This window comes from Ambystoma mexicanum, chromosome 3p, assembly GCF_040938575.1.
Source record: "Ambystoma mexicanum isolate Mex_15411 chromosome 3p, UKY_AmexF1_1, whole genome shotgun sequence".
Classification (NCBI taxonomy): Eukaryota; Metazoa; Chordata; class Amphibia; order Caudata; family Ambystomatidae; genus Ambystoma; species Ambystoma mexicanum.
Genome location: NC_090925.1, coordinates 1,002,029,901 through 1,002,050,804, shown reverse-complemented (window position 1 = coordinate 1,002,050,804; position 20,904 = coordinate 1,002,029,901). Strand labels below are relative to the sequence as shown.

At 46.4% G+C, this 20,904-nt stretch overlaps 1 protein-coding gene across 1 annotated transcript in view; it reads right to left on the bottom strand.

Annotated features, from left to right (window-relative positions):
- Positions 1-221: 221 nt before the first annotated feature.
- Positions 222-20,904, bottom strand: part of MYL9 (myosin light chain 9) — a 107,935-nt gene continuing 87,252 nt past the window's right edge. Inside the window, exons 3-4 of the mRNA XM_069652301.1 lie at positions 7,250-7,411; positions 222-2,774 (exon numbers count right to left, since the gene is read on the bottom strand). Of these exons, the coding sequence (XP_069508402.1) occupies positions 2,602-2,774; positions 7,250-7,411 (335 nt within the window). The 3' untranslated portion in view covers positions 222-2,601. The remainder of the gene's footprint in view (positions 2,775-7,249; positions 7,412-20,904) is intronic.

The window sequence follows — 20,904 nt, the reverse complement described above, 5'->3', positions numbered from 1 at the left end:
CGGCACTCTTGATTCCGGACCGGAAATCTCGTAATGAAGCCAACAGTCAATTTTCGGTTTGACACAGTTTGCTAAAATGAAATCCAGTTTGGCTGTTTCACAGTCATCAATTTACCAACTAAACAAACCTGCATATTTGTGCATTTAAAACACATTCTTCATGTAAATGTCATGAACTGATCATGTGATTCTTGCACACAGTAGAAAAGGCAAGCAAAGAAGATAGTCAACACATTTCTTTCTTTATTGATGTAACGTTCCATTCCAACCACTTCTCTGTCAGTGGCACCTATTCCAAGTGCCGTGGCACCCCAAGGACAACAAAGGCCAGAAGAGCACATGTTTTCAATGTGGTTAATTGTGACATCCACGATGCTATAAAAAAAACGATTACAAGTCTATTGCAGTAACCTACAGCCAAGTGTGAGATAGAAAGAAGGCCCCAAAAACAAAGAGCAATCCCGAAAGCAGGAGACACACTCAGGATAAGTAGGAAGCCGAACATGTGGTGCACAGGAGAAGCGATCCCCACACTTCTGCTCAAAGCAGGAGTTCACCTAACTCTAGTGATGTGGCTCTGGTTGGTGTTCAGAAGGTGCATGGAGGACTTGAACCAAAGGGTGCTTGGGGTGGTGCTCTGGACAGGTAGGAAGGACCACGATCCTTAGGGGTTCACAGGAGAGGCAAACAGGACCAGGAAACAGCAGGGGGACTGAAACATTTGGTGATGAAGAAGTGCTCAGAAGAAGCGGGAAAGACTCACCATGAACCCAGATGTGACCCGGAAGAACTGATGATGACCCTCAACCAGAAAGATACTTGGTGGAGGAGAAGCTCCCGTACTTAGAAGGGTCCTGACAGTAGGGAGGTCCGACCCTACACAATGAGTGTACTAAAGGCTAGAAGGTTTAGCCCTGTTCCTGGAGATTAGGTGGGAGCACGCAACAATTAGGAGCACACACTTCCAACCACTGCAGCTATGGCAATGGATAGAGAGCCTTCTTGAACTCAAGGTGACCAACTATTGGGAGTGAGATCAAACCATGGGCCTCACGATTTTAGAGGCCTGGACGGATGTGCAACTGTCCCAGGAACAGCAGGAGTGGCTGCAGGAAAGCCGAAACAAAACAGAAATACATGCCACTGCTGGTAGGTGGGTGCTTTTGATCCCCTTCAAAACGCATAATCCAGGTCCTGAGAAGGACACCTGACTTGTGACACATGGGTGGGACAAAGGTAGCTAAATGATAAAGGGCTACATTGGTTAAATTACTAACCCCAGCTTTAGTCTCATTTTCTGATGGGTACAAGACATCCTAAACATGTAAACTTTCCACATACGAACATCACCCAATATGAAACAGCAGCTAGTTGAGACTTTCTGATGGGTGAGTACTGTGCCAGTCCTCACGGTCTTGTTCACGGTCCCAGGGGGTGTGTCCAGTGCAGTCCTCAATTCCTTAAGGGTGGCACTCCAATAACTGGGCTGATAAAGGAGTGAAAAGATCTTGTATGTTAAAATGCCGTGTGATGGGGACATAGTTCAAAGCCAGTTGTCCCGGTCTCTGCTGACCGCATCCTTTGCTTCTGGGAGAATGTTCAGATGGCCTTCTCGCCCTTCCCAGCTCTGCATCTTGATGAAGACTATCATCAGTTGTCTTTGAATTCTAGCAGTCTCTGTTTTGGGACATAAGTGATCACACTACCAACCAAGCAACTTCCAGGTAGATATCATGAAACGTTCCACTGACTATTTCCTAGCCTAGTAGTAGGCGTGGCTTGTGGCATGCTGGGCCTCTAGGCTGCAGGCTCCCTGGCAGCAAACTGTGAGCTGTGCATGGATGCATGGAGGGGTGTGTGTTTCTTATTGGACAGTGCCTTTGGGTGATGTACATGGAATAATTCTTCTGTGCACAGCGCACATGGTGTTAATTCGGTGGATAGAAAGTGATTGGAAAGGGTTAAAGGTGCCAAGGTGTGACCGGTCAGTGCAAGAAGGAATGTCTGAGTGTCTGTGTTGAATGTACTGGAAGTTGCATAGGATCTGATTGGTTAGTGCAACAGGGGACATACCAGCATCGTTTGTAAGTAAATTACAGAATATGCAGTGACTTATGAGCACAAAGGGCATTACATATGATAGGGGCAACCAATGTCTCAATAGGTGTTTTGGATGTGACTGTTTAGACTTGATGGGTGTCATGGACTGCTAATGACCTTGGGGACTGTGTAGAGAGCAGCTGGAGAGCACACAAAGCCTTATGCATGGTCAGACTGCCTAGGGTCAGAGGAGATGGACAAAGTGTGATTTCTCAAATCATAAAGCCTTGCATACACTTTGAGTGGGCAATGCCTGAGGAAATGTGTACTGTATGTTGGTCCAACACTCCAGACCTTGTACATGATCTTACTGGGTAATGCCTGACGAGAAGTGATTAGTAAGCCTATGAGGAGCAGCACACTGTGTGATTGGTCATTACTCAAACTTTGCTCAATGTCCTTTAAAGCCGCAGGCTCTGGTGGTTTACAAGCCGAGTTGACGATAGCAGTGAGAGGTACACACTGCTCCTTCCCCTTGATTCGAGATGCTTCTCCTTGGCTCTAGTCATCTTTGTCCTTGGCGCCATGTTTCAGAATGCGTGTGAACTCCACGTAGTTGAAGTTGCCCTTCTTGTCTATGGGGGCTTCACGGTACATTTCGTCTACTTCTTCATCTGTGAAGCGGTCCCCCATGGTGGTCAGCAGCTCTCGGAGGTGGTCCTCATGGATGACACCTATGGACAAAACAACCATTACTGAGCAAATGGCCAACCGAGAAGATAGAAGGAGCCTCAAGAGAGAAAAGAGAGAGCGAGGTAAGGAGGCACAGCTTGCTGCAAAAGATAAAAGGAAAGCTGAAAAGGTAAAGGAGTGAGAGGGAGAGGAATGGGTACAATGGGGGAGTCCAAGTAGAACATATTTTGTGCATTGTACATCATCAAGGATTGTCCTCAAACGTTTCAATGTTCTACAAAAAGTGAGATTCTGCAGTGAGAAATATACCGATCTCGGAGATGACCACACCTAGGCTGCATTATAACACACGTATAATGTTTGTTAAAGCAATGATGTGTTCCTGGCAACCGCATGGCAACAAACCTAGTATATAGATTCCTCACTTGTCCCTCACAGACTTGCTTTGGGAAATGGTTGACTGGCATTTTTTAAACGGGTGTACAGACTTCATGAGTGAGAACCGTTGTGTTGACATTGGATCAGAATACTGTTCTGCCCGTAGACGTTGGACACAGATTGTCAAACAATTGTGTGTGTCATGTATCCTAAATTCAGAGAACTCAAGAATGGCCTTAAATCGCCATGAGTGTTATACAATAGCCCCACATCTCTCCAGAACTCCTTAAAATTCACCAAGATCTAGCTATTTGATACGGGTAGCATTGTGATTGACATAAAGTAACATATATGCTAATATTAATGCACAGATGCTTTCCTGAATAGGCTCTGTGAGAAACCTGAAGGTGTCTCACCCGCCAGTCCCCGAGGATCTGTCATCCCGATGGCCAGGACACGGCCATCACTTTTGGATCCAGTCCCTGGGGGAGGACTAGTGGGGGAGGATCATCTGGATGAGGGGTCTTCGGGGAGTGGAAGTGGGACACGGGAGGGTGAGACGCGGTATCCCCTTCCCCGAAACACCTTTTCCCCATCCTATCAGGTAGGATACCTAGCAACTCAACCCCCCTTCCCGACACAAGCATTTACTCATGGACAGCCCACCGCGAGCGACAACCGACTAACACAAAAGCCGCATACCTGACATGTCCCAACACAATGGTCAGGCAAGATGAGGCAATTACAGATTATTACACACACCTGACTTCCATCACACTTCCCCACACGGATGAAAAAAGGCAGAGCATGAACGCACACTCTGAGCGAGGCAAAGCACACAAGGAAACAGCAGTTCCAAGATGGCAGTTTAATACGAGGAGAATGACGGCGAGACCAGAGAAGGTTGCAAGGAGGGAAGTACTTTTCACCTGTAAAGACCATTACTTTCGTGAACCTTGGAAAGTAAGAAACCTAAGACCAGGAACGGAAGCTGATCAAACCTGCACGGTGTGTCGGAGGTACCTGGGGCTCTCCCGCGTCAATAACCAAAGCGGGAATGAGCGATTGTCGGCGTGGTGCTGTCCTTGGCTCCTACAACAAAGCTGCATTAGTGGGGACAGCCCAGCCGGTGAGTCGGAGAGACTGATGCCAGACCAGCCTATTCTTTGAACCAGGGTTGCAAGCCGCAACATTGGATAAAGAGAACAGTGTGTGAGGCGTGTGTGACGAGCAACGCAAATATAATTGGAAACCAAAGGAGTAACGAGAACTTTGGGAGGCCCAGAAAAGATACCATGGACAGAGTGGTCCAGCGTCGCCTAAGTGCTCATTCAAAGGTCTCTGTTAGGTATCCAACTGATGCTGAGTGTGAGAAAAAGGAATCTTGAGATCGAAGTAGTTGAGCAACGGGTCAAGCTAAACCCTGTGTACATTCGAAAGTCTTCGATAGTTTCATGTACACTGGAATTGGTACAAGCCCAGCTGAGGGAGACTAATTGAGTAAAAATAATGGGATCTGAGCCCGGCTTCGGGGGATCCTGGGTGAACTGTTAGTCACCCGAGAAAGAATTCTGTGAACATTGTAATAAAGGGATCTGAGCCCGGAAGAGGGAGATCCAATGTTGAACTTTTGTTTTGAAAGGGATCTGAGCCTGGCTGAGGAGGATCCGGGGTGAACCGTGAGTCAGCCGAGAAACATTTCTCTGAACATTGTAATAAGGGGATCTGAGCCCGGAAGAGGGGGATCCAACATTGAACTTTTGTTTTCAAAGGGTTCTAAGCCTGGCTGAGGTAGATCTCGTGTGAACACCCACATTGAATACTGATAAAAGGAAAATAACTTGTGCATGTTGTTTTTTGTACAGCTGGCCCTCTGAGTCAAGAGACTTGCAAGAAGTAAAGAGACTTGGACACAGAAAGTCCTGGTGGTGAAATTGGAACTGTATCCTCGTGCCACAGAAACCAGAGCGTGTGCTTTGCTCGAGTGAACCGCCTTGCTCCGTGCTGAAAACATGGAGAAGGGAGGCCAATGGCATGAACATCCTGACTTATGATTTTGTGAACACTTCTTTCTTTTTTCATGAACATCACCCCACACTATTTGTAAATTAGTGGTAAGGATTTGCAATAGGTTTTTTAGTGTAGGCCATTTTTATTTTGACAAGACTCCACTAGGACTGCATTATTATTATTTGATGTTCGTAGTTTGCTTCCATCTGTAGATTTAGGTTTAGGTAGGCGTTTATCACACCCTTGTGAACGTTCAATAACACCCTTGAACTGTGGTCACTTGTGTCTGTCTTACTGTTGATACTATGCCTTCCTTACAGCTCTCATTCAGAGCATTGTCTCCTTCCTGTAGTCAGTTTTAAAAATGTACATTATAGGACAGAACCTAACTGAAGGAGATGGAATTTGCTTTTATGGGACAAACTGTGAAGGGAAGGGCAGTGCACTATGCAGACCGCCATTACAGGACTAGAACATGGCCATGCAAGATGGAATACCCTGGTGGAATACTCCATTTCTGATTCACAAGGATCCGCTGTTGAGAGGTGCTTGAGATGTTGTGCATCACAAGATGGCTGCCGGGTGGAGCGATACCACGGAAAATACATTGTGGCTTATTCCTTCTGGGTCAGTTCACTCTGATACACCACGTCAATATTTTTACCCAGGATGCTTTGAGAAAGCATCTCCGAAACCTTGTATTCGCCGGTGTAGCTGTATGGAGAGCGTAAACTACTACTTCATCAAAATAAACTACTGTATGGTAATTTATATTGTTGTTTTCCTCTTGGTGGTAAATAGAGATATATATGTGGAGGGGTAGAGGGCATCGTGGGGTGGGGAAAGAGTGCAGTATGGAGTGGCAAAGCGGGTGTTGGGCAGTACAGGTTGGACCCCCATTGAAAGAAAAAAAGCCATAAGGAAAACGAAGAGGAAATAAATTACCACACAGTCATTTATTTTGATGTAACCACGTGGAACCACGGAAAGTGAGGTGAAGACTTCATGGTGTATTATGTGCAGCTTTTCTGACTGTGTGAAGCCAAAACTGGGGAAAGCACCGTGTGGAGCAATATGGGCCCTTTTAGAAGCTTGCACTTCGAAGGGAATTCCTGGTCGAGCGGTTTGCAGGGCGAGGCTTCCTGGAGTTTCCCCACATGCTGCGACATTGGTCCTACTTAGGCTTGGGATGAAGGAAAACACTGTCATGTGAGGCACCTTAAGTAGGAGAGCACCAGCCCAGAAAACATCTCAGTCGTTTGAGAAATTGCCACACACTCTGTGTGTAACCTGCAGGTCGCTACACACCACTTTCTGGTGTGGGCAGTTTAAAGATTAGTATTGATGTTATTAGCATAATTTGAATATTCAAGCGTTGTGTCAAATTCAGAGGTTTGCCCTGCTTGCGGCATAACAACCAATTCTGCTTTAGAAGGGAAGGCCAGTATGGTCCTGTGACTCAGATGGTGGACCCCAGGGGCACAACATTTGATGGGGCTCCCTCAACCAGTGTTTTGTCATGCCCTACTAGAGGTGTGGCCTTCTCAAAATAGAGAGCAGGGCATATGGAGGGAGGGAGGCGTTCATCGTTTTCAACAAATGGGAGTGCATAAGGCCAACTATCGCAATGAATCTTCTTCACTGCATGTAGGCCCCCAATGCTACTTCTGTATGGGGAGGGGAGGAGGGCCATCCTTCACATGGACACACTAGGCTGTAGAACTGACTAAGCTCCTGGATGTCACATGGTGCACAAGGCATTCATCTGTCAGAGTATGCCCTTGGTATATGGGGAAACTGGCACAATGTTGTCTGCATAACTGGCATAAGTTGTCTGCTGTTCAAACTCTCAATTAGCATAGAGGCTCGAGAGGATGACCCCTGTCCAGGGCCCTAAGGTAACTCGTATTTGAGCTCAGCAATGGCACTGGGACACAGTAAGCTATCTAATGTCAAAGTTCACTATGCCACTGGGAATGTTAAGTAAGAGTGCTGTTGGAGCCATCCTGTGGCACGGGTTGCCCTAAGCTTGCTGCAATTGAAAATCTCCTAGTACACTAGGGTTTAATAGGCTGGCATTGGTGGAGCCCCTGATGGCAGAGGATGCACTAAAACGACAGCAACATACCTGCCCCCTCCTCATCGAAGCAGGCAAAGGCGTTCCGTATCACATCCTCCGGGTCAGTGCCGTTCAGCTTCTCTCCGAACATCGTGAGGAACATGGTGAAATTAATGGGGCCGGGCGCTTCACTCATCATAGCCTCCAGGTAGTCATCTGCCGGGTTCTTGCCTGTAAGTGGGAAAGAGGGGAGAAGACATGTGGATTAGGAAAGACTCCTTCCACATACAGGCCCAGAGATGCTCACACAGGGAGTCTGGCTAGGCTGCAATGTATTATTATTATACAGATTATGCTCTTCATTATATTAGGCAACGTGCTCCCAACTTGTAGGTATTTGACCCTAGGGCTGTGAGCTCCAGGCTAATAGGGATAGAGGTGTGTGCTGTTCACACATTGGGGTTCAGGTTTAGAGCAGTTGTCTGCAACTACTGTCTCCTACAGGGGGGATCTGGGTCGTGCCAGTGGGCACCTCACATAGTGTGCAGATACAAAGAATAATGTCATGTTCAATACAGGTGTCCTGAACAGAGATCCAGGCGGGTGCCGACAGCCCTGCCCACACAAGGATACCCGCCTTGGGTTGCATGCTTCTCACACACAGGCATCCAGTTTTAGGGTTATGGGCTCCTCAAATGCAGAAATGTAGGTCAAGAATCCTTCATATGCAGTTATTAATCCATTCCGCGTCTTCCTGCTGGGACCCAAGACCAGATATGTGACCTCATCGAACTGGGACTCAAGCGCTTGGACGGAGTCTGTAGACACACAGGGATTCAGACTAGACGCCTGGGATCTGCAGTGATTCAGTGCTTCACTTCTATATCCTTTGTGGCAGAAGTCTCCATACACATAAGCACTTTGAGATCATACCAATGGTATATAAGGCGCTATACAAATGCACAATAACATAATGGTTAATGAGTTTCCACACACTGTATTTCAGACTGCAGACTACTGGATCACACACAGACACACACAGAATTCTGGCCTGGCCTGTGGATGACTCCTATGCAGGGGATTAACCTTGGGATGCAGGCTCCTCACAGACAAGTATTCAAGCCGGACACTCTTCACACACAGTGCATCATGGCTGGGGCTGTGGGTGCCTCTGACATGGAGATTCAGGCCAGAGGTTGTGGGTTTTATCACATACAGGGGTGCTGGCATTGCTCCTTCTCCAACAATGTGGACCTAGGTCAGAACACCTTTGGTGCGGGTTGGCACTCCCTTAAACTAGTTCAGTGACTAGATAAACATTCAGATGCAAAGTGTTTGAATCTCTAAAAAATTGACTTCTATTCCAATCTTTAAGTTCCAAATAATACGCCAAACATTTTAGTTTTTCAATAACCATCAATTATTTTGCTGGCGCCAATATTCTAGACTGTTATACACAGCATTTGCCAACGTTTGCTACAGATGCCAATGCATTTCGGACCATCTTCAGGGCTAGTAGCGAACGTTTTACAAACAATGTGTCCAGTCGCCCAGATCAAATATTTACAGGAAACCAAAAATAACCGAATCGGGTTAACCGTTGTTCCAGTAATTCACAAACCATGGCCAATAATCATAATCAATGATCAATAGAATCCATATCCCCGTGACATAGGTGCAAGCAACGCAGCAACAGTCATCACCATCTCCTTCCCCACTCACAAGTGCTAAACTTAAAAAAAAGTCTGCCATTTTTAAGCTTGAAAACAAAAGTTTGAGAATACAAAAGTGTGAAATAAAAATAAAGCATACGAAAACCTGTGATTTCTGCAATTAAGGTTTCCGGGGATGGGTGTGTTCCCATTAGAATGAAAAAAACTAACATTAAAAAAAAGAGGACAAGGGGAAGCATTCCCCATTGGAGAGCCCTTCTTTGGGAACCGTCTGGGGCTTTGCTATGGATCTCCCATTAAACAATGAACACTGACACCCAGGCATCATGGAAGGCTGGAAAGCATGACTGCCTTGAGCCAACAAGCCACACTCACAATCCTCTGGGGGGTGTTGATGCTGACCCCCACCCCTTTGGGAGTTTCCTTGAGATTGTGCCACCTTGACCGGGACACCTTCTTGCCCACTGAGGCCACTCAGTGCCAAAAGGCCAGGAAGGTTGAGAACACTGCGATTTACAAATGCCCCCAACCATAAGATTGTCTTGATTTTATTCATGGACAACGTGTTTATTGGCTGTTGACTAATCAGTCGGATGGGAGTGGACGTTCAGGGTTCCTGCAATCCCGGACTGCTTGCAAATTGGCTTGACTTTATTTTCTGGTTGCAGAGATGGGCGTTGGCTCAGGAGATACTCTAACTTGGTTATTATGATGTCGTTCTGCGTCTCCCCTTGTGTGTGTTTCTTTTTTTTTTGTCTTTAGGGGAGAGGTATTGGGGAATATATTTGACGGGATAACAGTTGTTTCTGGTATTACGGCACTGCTCCTACCCCACTCACAAGTCTCAGAAGGATAGCTCTGGGGCAACGTGCTCGCCTTGGAAGCAAGATGATGCGGAGCAACACAGGTTCGATCCCCGGGTCCGCGCTTAGCAACCGCTGGGTATGAAAGCAAGTTAGATATAACCAATTATAATTATTTGGGTTTTTTAAGGCATTCACTTAGATGTGTGCTTTCGATCAAGGAATAGTAGATGTCCCTCCAGGGTTGTTGAAGTGCTGCACCAGCGTGTTGTGTGGGGCGATTAGAAACTCTAGTGTGTGTAGTCTCTTGGAACTGCTTGATCCTCTGCAGTGTCGGGTAAGATTGAGTGTTGTGAAGAATAACTTTCATGACATCGGTTGTAGTGTCTTTTTGGAAGATGAAGTTGCCCAAGAAGATGTCAGTCGAGGGTGAGAGCATTGTACTATGGATGGAAAAGTCTGAGAACAATACATAGACATACTTATTGTAGATGGATGGTGAGTACATAGGGTGTGAGGTCATTTTTTGGGGCCGGAAACATTGATGTGAGGGGACAAGACTTTTAATGCGCTGCCCGATGTAATGTCAAAGCGGGAGCAGGACCATGCCATTTTCTGAGTTGTGGTTATCCTGCCCCCTGTCTTGTCTGTTTCCATATAGAGTAGTAGAGTGGGTTCATTGCATAAGGTGTAGTCAAAGCCAGGGGAATAAGCAGGTGTTGGTATGCTTCTGTGCATCTATTTCATGGATGTTGAAGGTTTCCGTAATATTGGTGTAACAGGTGGTGTTAGTTAAAAATTGATGAGCATGACGGAGAAGGTATGTTCTTGGGGTTGTAGCTGTGTCAAACTGGTATAAGGTCAAAGAGGTTACGAGTGCATTTGGAATCTTTTAATATGTGTTGCTGTTTTTTGGTGCTGGGAATGGGGATATGGTTTACAGCTGGAGAGACGTTCTTTGTGGGGTATCACGTTGTTTTACCGAAGCTGATTTTTTCAAAGTCATGTTTGCTGAAAAAATTACTTCGAAAAACTAATCGAAATATATAGGGGAGGTGAAGGGTTCAAATGGGTGGGGAGGGGGTTGAAATAGGGCTAAGGTTATAAAGAAAGCGGGGCCTGGAGGAATACCCCAAAATAACATTTTTTATAAAAGGATGAGTTTTTTCAAAGTTATTTATTCAGCAAAAATTCATCAAGAAATATGTGCATCGATGAAGAGACATAGAACCCTTAGTGGAACACATGGCTGTGTGATGGTGGTGGGTGTTTTAAGGTGGTCAAGTAGGTCAGGAGTTGAGGCCAAGGGCCCTTACACGTCTAAATAGATGTCAACCTTCGTGCTCTTTATCCTTGGGTGAAATGCACAGTCCGGGACAACCTGCGAGAAACTATTTGCATTAGAGCCTAGGAAGTAGATGGAAGGGTGACATGATTAAACATTCCAGTTAGGGACTGCAAGATGTCCACCATTTCCCCCTAAGAGAAAGTGGAGCATAAGCAGGGGGAGAGAGCAAATTGTGGAAGACGGAACATGCTCAACATGCTTTCTTAAACTGCTAAGAAATACCAAAAATGTACCAATAAGAAGGGAAGAAGAAAGCAAGTATAACCTGGTGAAATACAGACATACTGCAGAAGTAGCAGCAAGATATGCTAAATTCTGTTATCTGGCAGGGTACTAAATTGAAATGTAATGTCTACGCTAGTTTCTAGTGGGGGTGTGTGTGTGCGTGTTTGAAAGTTGGCGGCTGTGGGAGATTACGATAATCTTAACTGGGAGTCCACGCCCATCAATGTCCCCTATGATGTAATTTATGATGTCATTGTTGATCCCTGCTGTGATCTCATGTATGCGTTCATGGGCTGAGCAATGGAGGGTGACTCAGAGTTGAGATTGTCTTCATTTCCCAGATCAACGAATTTGATGGGTATTGTTGCGATTAAATGATCTTAACTCTGTCTGCACTGAAGTTTTTTCACTGAATGTCAAGGGTTTTGTTTTGCTATATCTTCTCCAGCACCCACTGACCACTCTTCAACATTTCGGATAAAAGACGGTGGCCCACAGGCTAAACCCTTCAGCCAAGACCAATGGTCGGCAATGGTCTATTGTGTTGGCACATACACTCATCGATAATAATTAACAAGATCCAACCAGTCACTGTCACTTTGAAACAATTAGGAAAAAAGGCTGTGGTTCACTGGATATGGCCTATGGTCGTGACCCTTATAACTATCCCTGATAAATAACCATATCCCACCAGCCATGACCTTCAACCATGGCACGGCCTTCGGCGCTAGAGCAACAATTTGGCTAAAAGACAGTGGCCCACTGGCAATGGCCACCCTCCCTTTTTTACACCCCTTATTTTGTTTCTATGGTAGTCGTCCACAAGAATTCCCACTGAAACATAAACGTATTGTATTGCAGTGGGAATCCCATGGCAATTAATCGCTTGCCAATTACCGCAATAGGAAAATGCACAAAAATTAAAAAATCTTGCCCATCCCCACTGCCACTGTCCATGTGCATCCCTCCTCTTTTTTAGGTTCTCCCAACTATCCCCCACCACGGTGTATATCCCTCCTGACCCTCTATTATCCAATTTCCCATGCTCTTTCCCGGGACACACTTTTTATTCAACCATACCTTTTGATATTTCTGTGGGAATTCTCTTGGAATATTAAGACTCAAAACCGGCTCTCGTGCATATTGGTCATCTTTGCCATGATGTTAAACAACCCCTTTCCTCCTCCAAATATCATTTTGTTCCCTTTTGTTTTCCTTTCTGCAAGATTACTGCGTGAAATTCTTGCATCAAACCAACACCAAAAAATGTGAGCTTGTCATTTCTGAAAAGTCTCTGTCCTGTTTTTCTCCTCACTTTTAAACTCTGTTTATTAAGTGTTTAAAATTACAAGCAGGGCACCAAACAGCACGTAAGTAATAAAGTGGACGGTCCCCTGCATGCAATTAACATTTTTGGTTAAATGACCCACTTGGCATTTTAGCATACATGTTGAAAAGAGGGTTTTGCCCCACATCCCACTTTGCTCTCGTGACAATTTACCATTACATTTTTCAAAATCTGGAAAATACCTGCAAGAATGCCGCAGCATCAAAGATAATAAAAGATGGTGGATTTTTATTTCTGAAAAGCCTCAGTTGCTGCAATGCATCATACAGTGGTGTATGAACTTTTTTTGGGCTTGGGCAGCCCCTTCTTCATCAATTTTTTTTTTTTTAAATAACCACTGCGCGGGTTAACACCAAACCGAAAAAAGAAATATCTGCCCAACTTGTTCCTCATTTGGCACATATCCGGCCATAAGTTTTCGCTGTAATAATTCTTGAATCACTGGATGAATGTATCCCAAATGGTACAGTTTGGCCGGGCCCCATGTCAGACATTTGTTCATGGAATTTTTAGCCATCTCCATCCAGCGAGTCAAAAATTATTAGCAATAGAATTTTATTTTCCCTCTAAACCCTTCCACTCACAAAGTGCTCACCCCTACTGCCGGGTGCATACATGCAAACATGCCTGATTCAATTTAGGGGATACTTGTGCAGCCCTGGGTTTTTTTCTTTGCATTCTAGGACTTTTACTAGTTTTCTCATAAAAAATACATAACTGCAAGTCCCAGAATGCAAGAAAGTAAAACCGAACTGGAAAGCACCTCTCGAATGGATTGCATCGGGTGTTGGAGAATAAGTAGCCCTCGCCACCCCTCCTGCCCCTCCCTCCCATGAACAGTAATTCATGGACTAATATTGGGCTACAACCAGCGTTCTCGAACACGGTGCCTTGGACTGCGTGCAACACTGTAATGTCTGCCATCCAGGAGTGGTGTGCCACCAATGATCTGTGCCGCCAATGTTCTCTCCCTTAATGCCAGTAAGACTGAGATTCTCCTCATCGGCACACCCGTTTCCTCCTTTCCTGTCACTCTCTGGCCGGCCTCTCTTGACCCTCTTCCTGCTCCCACCTGTGAGGCTAAAAACCTCGGGGTCATCTTCAACTCCACACTATTCTTCTCACCTCACATCTCTGACGTCTCTAAGAAGTCACTCTAGCAACTGCACCTCCTCAGAGGTATTCTTTCTTCTCACTTTCACCCGGAAGCTCACTGTCTCCAGAGCTCTGGTTCTCTCTAGGCTGGACTATTGCAAAAGCCTCTTTCTAAATCTGCCTGCTTCTACTCTCCGCCCTCTGCAACTTATTCGGAACAGGACTGCGAGACTTGTCCTCGGCCTCAAGCCCAGGGATCGTATCTCTCCAGAACTGAAAGCTCTGCCCTGGCTCCCAGTGGCTGCAAGGATTAAGTTCAAAACTCTCTGCATTGTCCATAAGGCCTTCTGGGGCCTGGGGCCTCAATACCTTCAACTCTCTCTTCCTAAATACCTTCCTTCTCGAGCTCTTCGCTCATCTGCCTCCAACTCCCTCAGGGTCTGTCGCTTCTCCAAGCAACAAGTTGGTGGTAGATCTCTTTCTTCAGCCGGGTCCTCCCTCTGGAACAGCCTCCCTGCCTCCCTGAAGATTGAGGAGAATCATCTCAGGTTCCGGAAGCACCTCAAAACCTTTCTCTTTGCTTTTTCTCTTCCTCTCCCCTGCTGACTTCCTGGCTGAAAATTAAACTGCACTGGTTACATGCTGACCCTCTGATCTCGGGTCCAGGTCATCCTCCCCCGCCAGTCGGACACATGCACTGTCTTCCTGGCAACCCCTGCACTTGGGGACTGCTTTCTGTATCCCTACAGTCCCACTACCAGCACTTGACACTTGTTGTCTGCACTTACCCTTGCACTTGGCACCTGCTGGCTGTACTTTCACTTATTGTTATTTATTCTTTTATCCCATGTACTGCACTTTTCTCTCCCCCTTCCCCTTTCCCATGCACTTGCGCGATCTGAATGACACCTGGCCTAGTAGGATCATTGTCTGTCTTCCCTCTGTTCCCACTCCCTGCCTCGTCGCGCCTTGAAACACTTGTGTATATGCGTGTTATAAATGCTATATCATATCAATGCACGCAGAAGCCTTCATGGACGCGGTGCAGAGTGACTTTGCTCTGCCAACAAACACCCTGATTCATAGAGTGGTGCAAAGTGTATTTTTGCGAGCAAAGTCACTTTATACTGCTAAATTACTCTTTGCACCGCCCATTTAGCGCAGTGCAAGGAGTACTTTTGCAGTTCCATGAATTAGGACCCAAGTATGTGTAAAGCACACAAGTTTATTTGCGGGTTAATGTTAGTTCTAGAATGCACTGTTTTTATTAATCCAGCGCAACGAACCTGTTTAGCTTGGAATGCCATAAGAGTGTGCGTGAATTAAATGAGCGGCACTTCAGCAGGGCACCAGGCAGCGACTTTAACGCTTTGTGGGCTATATAACTCCTTCTGCACAGAGTTCTTTTTTGCGCCCTCTGGTGGACAGATAAGCAAAAAGGCGGACCAATAGCGTGTCCGCACACTTGACGGGCATGGAAGCTAGACCTCACGCACTTGCTCACAGCAGGTGTCCGCGATTGGTTTCAGCCACAAGTGCTAAAAGCAAAGGCCGGACGATGCAGGCGAGCACACATTGAAGGAACGGAAGCAGCGGGCATACGACAGACACCTACGGGTTTCAACGTGGATTCATCCACGCGAATGTCTTAACCCGCTCTTCAGTGTAGAAAGGTCTGCTTACACCCTCCCCATCCCCACTCTCCCGCCACTGTAGCTAGAAACAGAAATGCACCCCACTCGAAAATAACTCAATAAGCATTTGGCACGATAGAAGGGGCGTCCGCAGACAGTAACTTAAAAAAGAAGAAACTCTAATGGGGGATCTCTCTCGCCGCACAACTTGTGGAGCGAAAAAGAAAGACGCACAAAGCAAAAGTACTGAATATGACAAACATTATACTGGAGACTACGCAGGGCCGGTGTTTGGCAGACAGGAAATGTCATTGACACACAAAAGCGTCCGGAAATCATTACCAAAAAAACGGCGGAGTAGTGCACGAGATCGCCTTTTTGGTAATACCTGGTGCAAAAAGGGAATTTAAAAGCACCTTGTGTCAGGGATGTTATCCAAAGCGCCCAGCTGCGCAGGGCACCATCAACGTAACCCACATTGGCTTAAATGACACACGGTGCCCAGTTAGAGGGGACTCCGGGCTCTGACACTTGACCAGCCTTCTTCCTGGGTGGGACTCTGCGCGCAAAGCCATTCAGCTGGGCCAGCTTCAGACTCCACCCCCATCCTTCCCCCCCTGCTGAAATTTGAGCTGAGGAGCGGGGCTTTTTGTTACTCCGAGAGGGGAAAGAACCCTTTCCTGAAACAGGCGGCTTTAGAGTGTCACTGTCTTCATGAAGAAATATCTGTTTGCACAAACGCAGCTAAACTTTACAGCTGCCAGTTTCAGGAAAGGCTTCCTTCACCTCTTTGCCTAACAAACATCACATACACACCACGGGTGTAAGGGAGCATATAACAACGTTATGTGTTCTTTGAGATCTGAGGGCAGGGGGCTGATGTGAGCACTTTCTTTTTGTTAGGCAGAGAGGCGAGGGAAGCCTTTTCCGAAACAAGCAGTGTGAAAGGGCGTTGCATGTTAGCTAATTGTGGATGTATGTATGTATGTGTGCAAGGAGTGTGTATGTAATGTATAGTATGTAATGTATGTATGAATGAGTGTGTGTGAATGAGTTTATGTGGTATGGGGGCTGGGTGCGCATGTAAATGAGTGTTGGTCAATAGGATGTTTAAATGAGTGAGTGAATGTGTAAGTGTGTGTGTGTGTGTATATATATATATATATATATATATATATATATGTGTGTGTGTGCACTTATGTGTAATGCTGGACAGAGGAGCTGATTCTGGAGGGTAGGAGGTGGGGGGTGTGGTGGTTGATAGGATGGATGGGTGGGGAAAGGGGAATAGGATATATGGGCTCCCTGCCAGACAATCCTTGGGGTAGAACAGAGGGGCCCTAGCGTCTAAGTTTGCCACACCCTGTTTCTAAAGTGGACCGCCCTTTACCAGTTAGCCCTGAAATGTAGGTTTCGCTGCACTCCTGGTGGGACTACAGGGCAAACCTTTTTTGAAAGGCAAGACATTGTTTGGGGCTAGGGCAGTGATTTCTTAATGCTCAGCTCCTCCTTGAGTGATAGTAGTACTGACCAGTCTCCCCCTTCCAAATGCTTTAACTGCCTACGCAATCAATCACAAGCCGTCCCTCTCATTTCTTGTGGAATTGTAATTGGTTATTTATAACGCTTGTAATACCCAGAGGTTTCTAAGCACGGACCGGGGGATCAAACCGGTGTTGCTCAGCGTCCTCTTGTTTCAAAGGCGAGCGCGTTGCCCCTGAGCTATCCTCCCGGCCTGACCCTTACCAGAGGGCCCGCCCCACAGTTTGCAGCCCACCGGACTAGGGCGGCTCTAGCCTTTTTCATTCCTCTGTCCTTCGGGCAATGTAGCCCGTTCACACGCTTATAGTGCTTATAGAGAGGGGTACGGAGTGGGTGGGTGAAAGAGTCACTGGCCAGGTCTTACAGATAGGAGCGTGCGTGACTATATCAATGCTTAGATGCCAACATACCCCAATCCACTCGGAGAGGTGCTTATCTACTGATGTTTTCCTGTGCATTTTACGATTTGTATTCCTGGATATATAATGGTAAATTCAGGACTGCAAGTCACAGAATGTGCAGGAAAAATATCTAGAGCTGCATTAGCAAATCTTAAATGGAATGGGCATACTGGCATGCATGCCCTCGAAGTGAGAAAATGAACTAAGAGATGGGAATGGTGTGACGTAAGAGATGTGGATGGTGTGATGTATGTGAATGAAGAGAGAATGGAATGGGGCAGGTGATTCAAATGTGTTCCTCTAAAACGGCCAGCAACCAATGTAGCTGTTCATACATTGACTCGATGGTCGCAGGCAAACTCCACGTTTACTTGGCCATTCAACCATTCCCTGCTATGCTCCACGCACTGCATCTGCGTGTGTCCTCTTGGACTCCAGTCATTCACTGGCACACAGACTGAAACGATGTAGTCCAGTGGTTCAAATGTTAACCTTCATACAAGAAGAACCGACCTCCAATGTGTCCTCCTAAGGTCCCCAGCTCTGAAACAGAGTCTCAATGGACCTCAAGAATTTCCAAGGTCCACCCACATTCCTGGGGGGCAATCAAGCAGAATATGTGGAGCCAACCGCAAAAACATACCTGCCTACATTTGCTAACGAAAAAATCAGAGGACGATGTCATCGGGCGACACGCCCCCTTTTCCCCCACACTCCACCCACCTACACCACTCACATTTAAAAAAAAAAATCTATGTCCAATGATGCCAATCTGTGCAAGATTTAAACTCATCTGCCCATACCTAGATATGATTGGCTACTATCGGTCTGTTTGTAGCCAATCATATTGAGACGTGGTCAGTTACTGGAAGGGCCGAAAACACTGAGCCTTCCCCAGCGACCCAGAGAAGAACGTAAAAACCCGGAGTCTCTGGGTTAAACCCAAAGACAAGGCAGGAATGCTCAAAGAGCATCTAAAAACAACTTTCTTAAAAAAAAAATAGATTTTTTATTAAAGCTATATAGTTTACAGATAAACTTCTAGCCACACCAAGTCATGTCACCATGCACGTATGCACATAAAACCCAGTCACAGGCAGTTCATCCACAGTCTAACAAATCAGCAGGAGAGCTCAAAAAAGATGTTAATATCACTTAATCAATTTCTTTTTTTCCAGCTCTTTTTCCAAAACGATCTTGTAAAAGGCAAGCATGGCTAGGGTTACTGGGATTTTATATCCAGCCAGCAGATGTGACCACCACATATCCGGGCATATGGTTTGGAGGTTAACCAGAAAGCGGTCAAAAAAGCAAGATCTTTGCTCTGAGAAAAAAGGACAGAATACACAAAGGTGCTTGAGAGTTTCCTTACTCTCCTCCCCCCAAGCAAAACCCAGAAACGGAACTCTTTCCTTCCATTGAATCTCTTATTGCAGTGATCTCTCCCGTTAGGAGGCCTGAACAGCTGCCTGTCACTCTGTTGGCTAAGTTGGCTGCCCCACCGCTGGCACTTACCTTGTTCAACCTTCTAGAGACCCCAAAAGGTCTATGCCACTTCTGTGCACTACCGGAGAACCGTGTGTACTCCCCAGAGGGGTCCTAGCCTTATTTTTCCACACACCCTTTTTCATCATTGTGGGCAGAGGAGGAAACCTGTGCGCAGGACCAAGCCACTGGCAGGCACGCTAACAACCAGCGCCTTATCAAATGTAGGCCTGGTCTCCTTATCAGGCCGAGGAGGGTGAGGTCACTGGCTGTGAAGGGTGATCTCATCGCAGGAGCGCATTTTCGGAGGCTGATAAAGATTTGTCTTGGCTTGGGTTATACCAGGGAAGTCTTTGGGGGTGGGTTTGCCAAAGGAGGCCATTGAGGGCGATGCCCTGCACATGAGGGTGAGTGAGGATGAACCGCTTCCCTTACCTGTAGCAAAGTGTTCGTAAGAACTTCCGCTTGTGGTCTGCCAGATACCAATTGGAAAATTGTTAAACATACTAATTACTTGTTGCCAGGAACGATGTGCGGGGTGCACCGGAAGCACAATAAACCGGGGTGCAGTGAGCCCCTGCTGCAGGGCCTGAAACCGGCTCCGGCTGCCGGATTCCACTGCTGAACGGAGCAAACGAACCCCCCTCCCCCATCGGGATTATGCTGATGTCGCCCTCCCCTCTGACAACAATAGTAACCTCCGCCGACAGCCGCGATAGCCACAGCGATTTGTCAATATTTGTAACCCCAGCGCTGAGATCGCAACTTCTCCTGTGCCTGCTTGGGGTGTTAGGACAGTCCTGGCTTCATAACTTGGATTCGGGCGCTTAAGTGTTGTTTTTGCCATTTGCTAGCATTTTAATGCAAAGTGACGCGAGATGAAAAGCCCGTACTGTGTCAAATATCCCACAGGGTAGTTCATACCATACCTGCCTTCATTTGGTAAAGGGAAACGCGGAGGATGACGTCATCGGACGCCCCCGAAACTCCGACCACCGGCGCCGCCCATATTCTTTTAAAACACCAATCCACGTCAAATGACGCCAATCTGAGCGAGATTTACGCTCATCAGCCCACACCTCGATGTGATTGGCTACTATTGGTCTGTTTGTAGCCAATCACATCCTGTTAAAGCCCAGACTAGGAAGGTGTGCACGTAGCGAGGTACCGATGTTTACCAATCCATGTGTAGTAGGAAGGAACACGACGTTCGTAGTATACGTTTGAAAAGTTTTGGACCATGTACGTTTCTCCTACACAATGAAAACAGCTGTTCAGGCTCTCAGGGGGCTCTGAGTTTGACTGCTCCAGCCTTATTATGATCCCTATGAGAGTATATGGCTGCAAGCCTGGCGCCTGAAGATCTTTTTTTCATGGTCCTCATTGTGGCCTCCACCACATCATCCCAGTGGGACGTAACCTTGTTTTGAGAAGGGAGCACGTTTTCTTAGTTTTTGCAGAAAAGTTTGAGACACATTTATCATAATACTCTGCTTTATCTCAGTGGGTCTTTTGGACGTGGGGTTTGGGGTGTGGTTCATGGTGTCCACTAAATTGTTCTTGTATCGGATGCCCTTAACCGAAGAGCTGTACAATAAGTACTCAACGTTATGCTATATATTGTAAAGTAGTCTTGTAAAGTGCCCTTCTGCCATGCCTGCTGGCCCCGTTGCGCATGGCCCTGTAAGAGAAGAGGGAGGGGAATTGTTAAGTGGCTAGCAGAAGAGGCTAAACTACTGGTGTTGACAGGTGCTGGTCAGAAGTACCCCAGACCTGAGTGCTGTTCTTCTTCTATGGCTTTCGTAGGCACACTGGGAGTGTTGCCCCTTCCTTACCAAAAACACTTCCCTGTGGGATCTCTTTGTGCTTGCTTTAATCAAGCCTTACCATCAAACACTGCACTGGAATTGCCTGCTGGTGTTTTCTCAAAGCAGTCTTCTGAGAGTTAATCACTTAATTTGAGTTGTAAACCCTCTACTGCTGTAATACAAATATCTTTACCTGGTCTGCCTTAAGCCACTCGATTTATAAATACTATGCGTGTCCTTCACTGTAGTTCTGTCAAAAACAAGCATTGCCAACAGTTTTGGCTTGTGTATACGTATTAGACATTTGCCAGGTACTGCTATTAGATGCCAAGGTACCTGCACCATTTTGCACCTGCTACCAT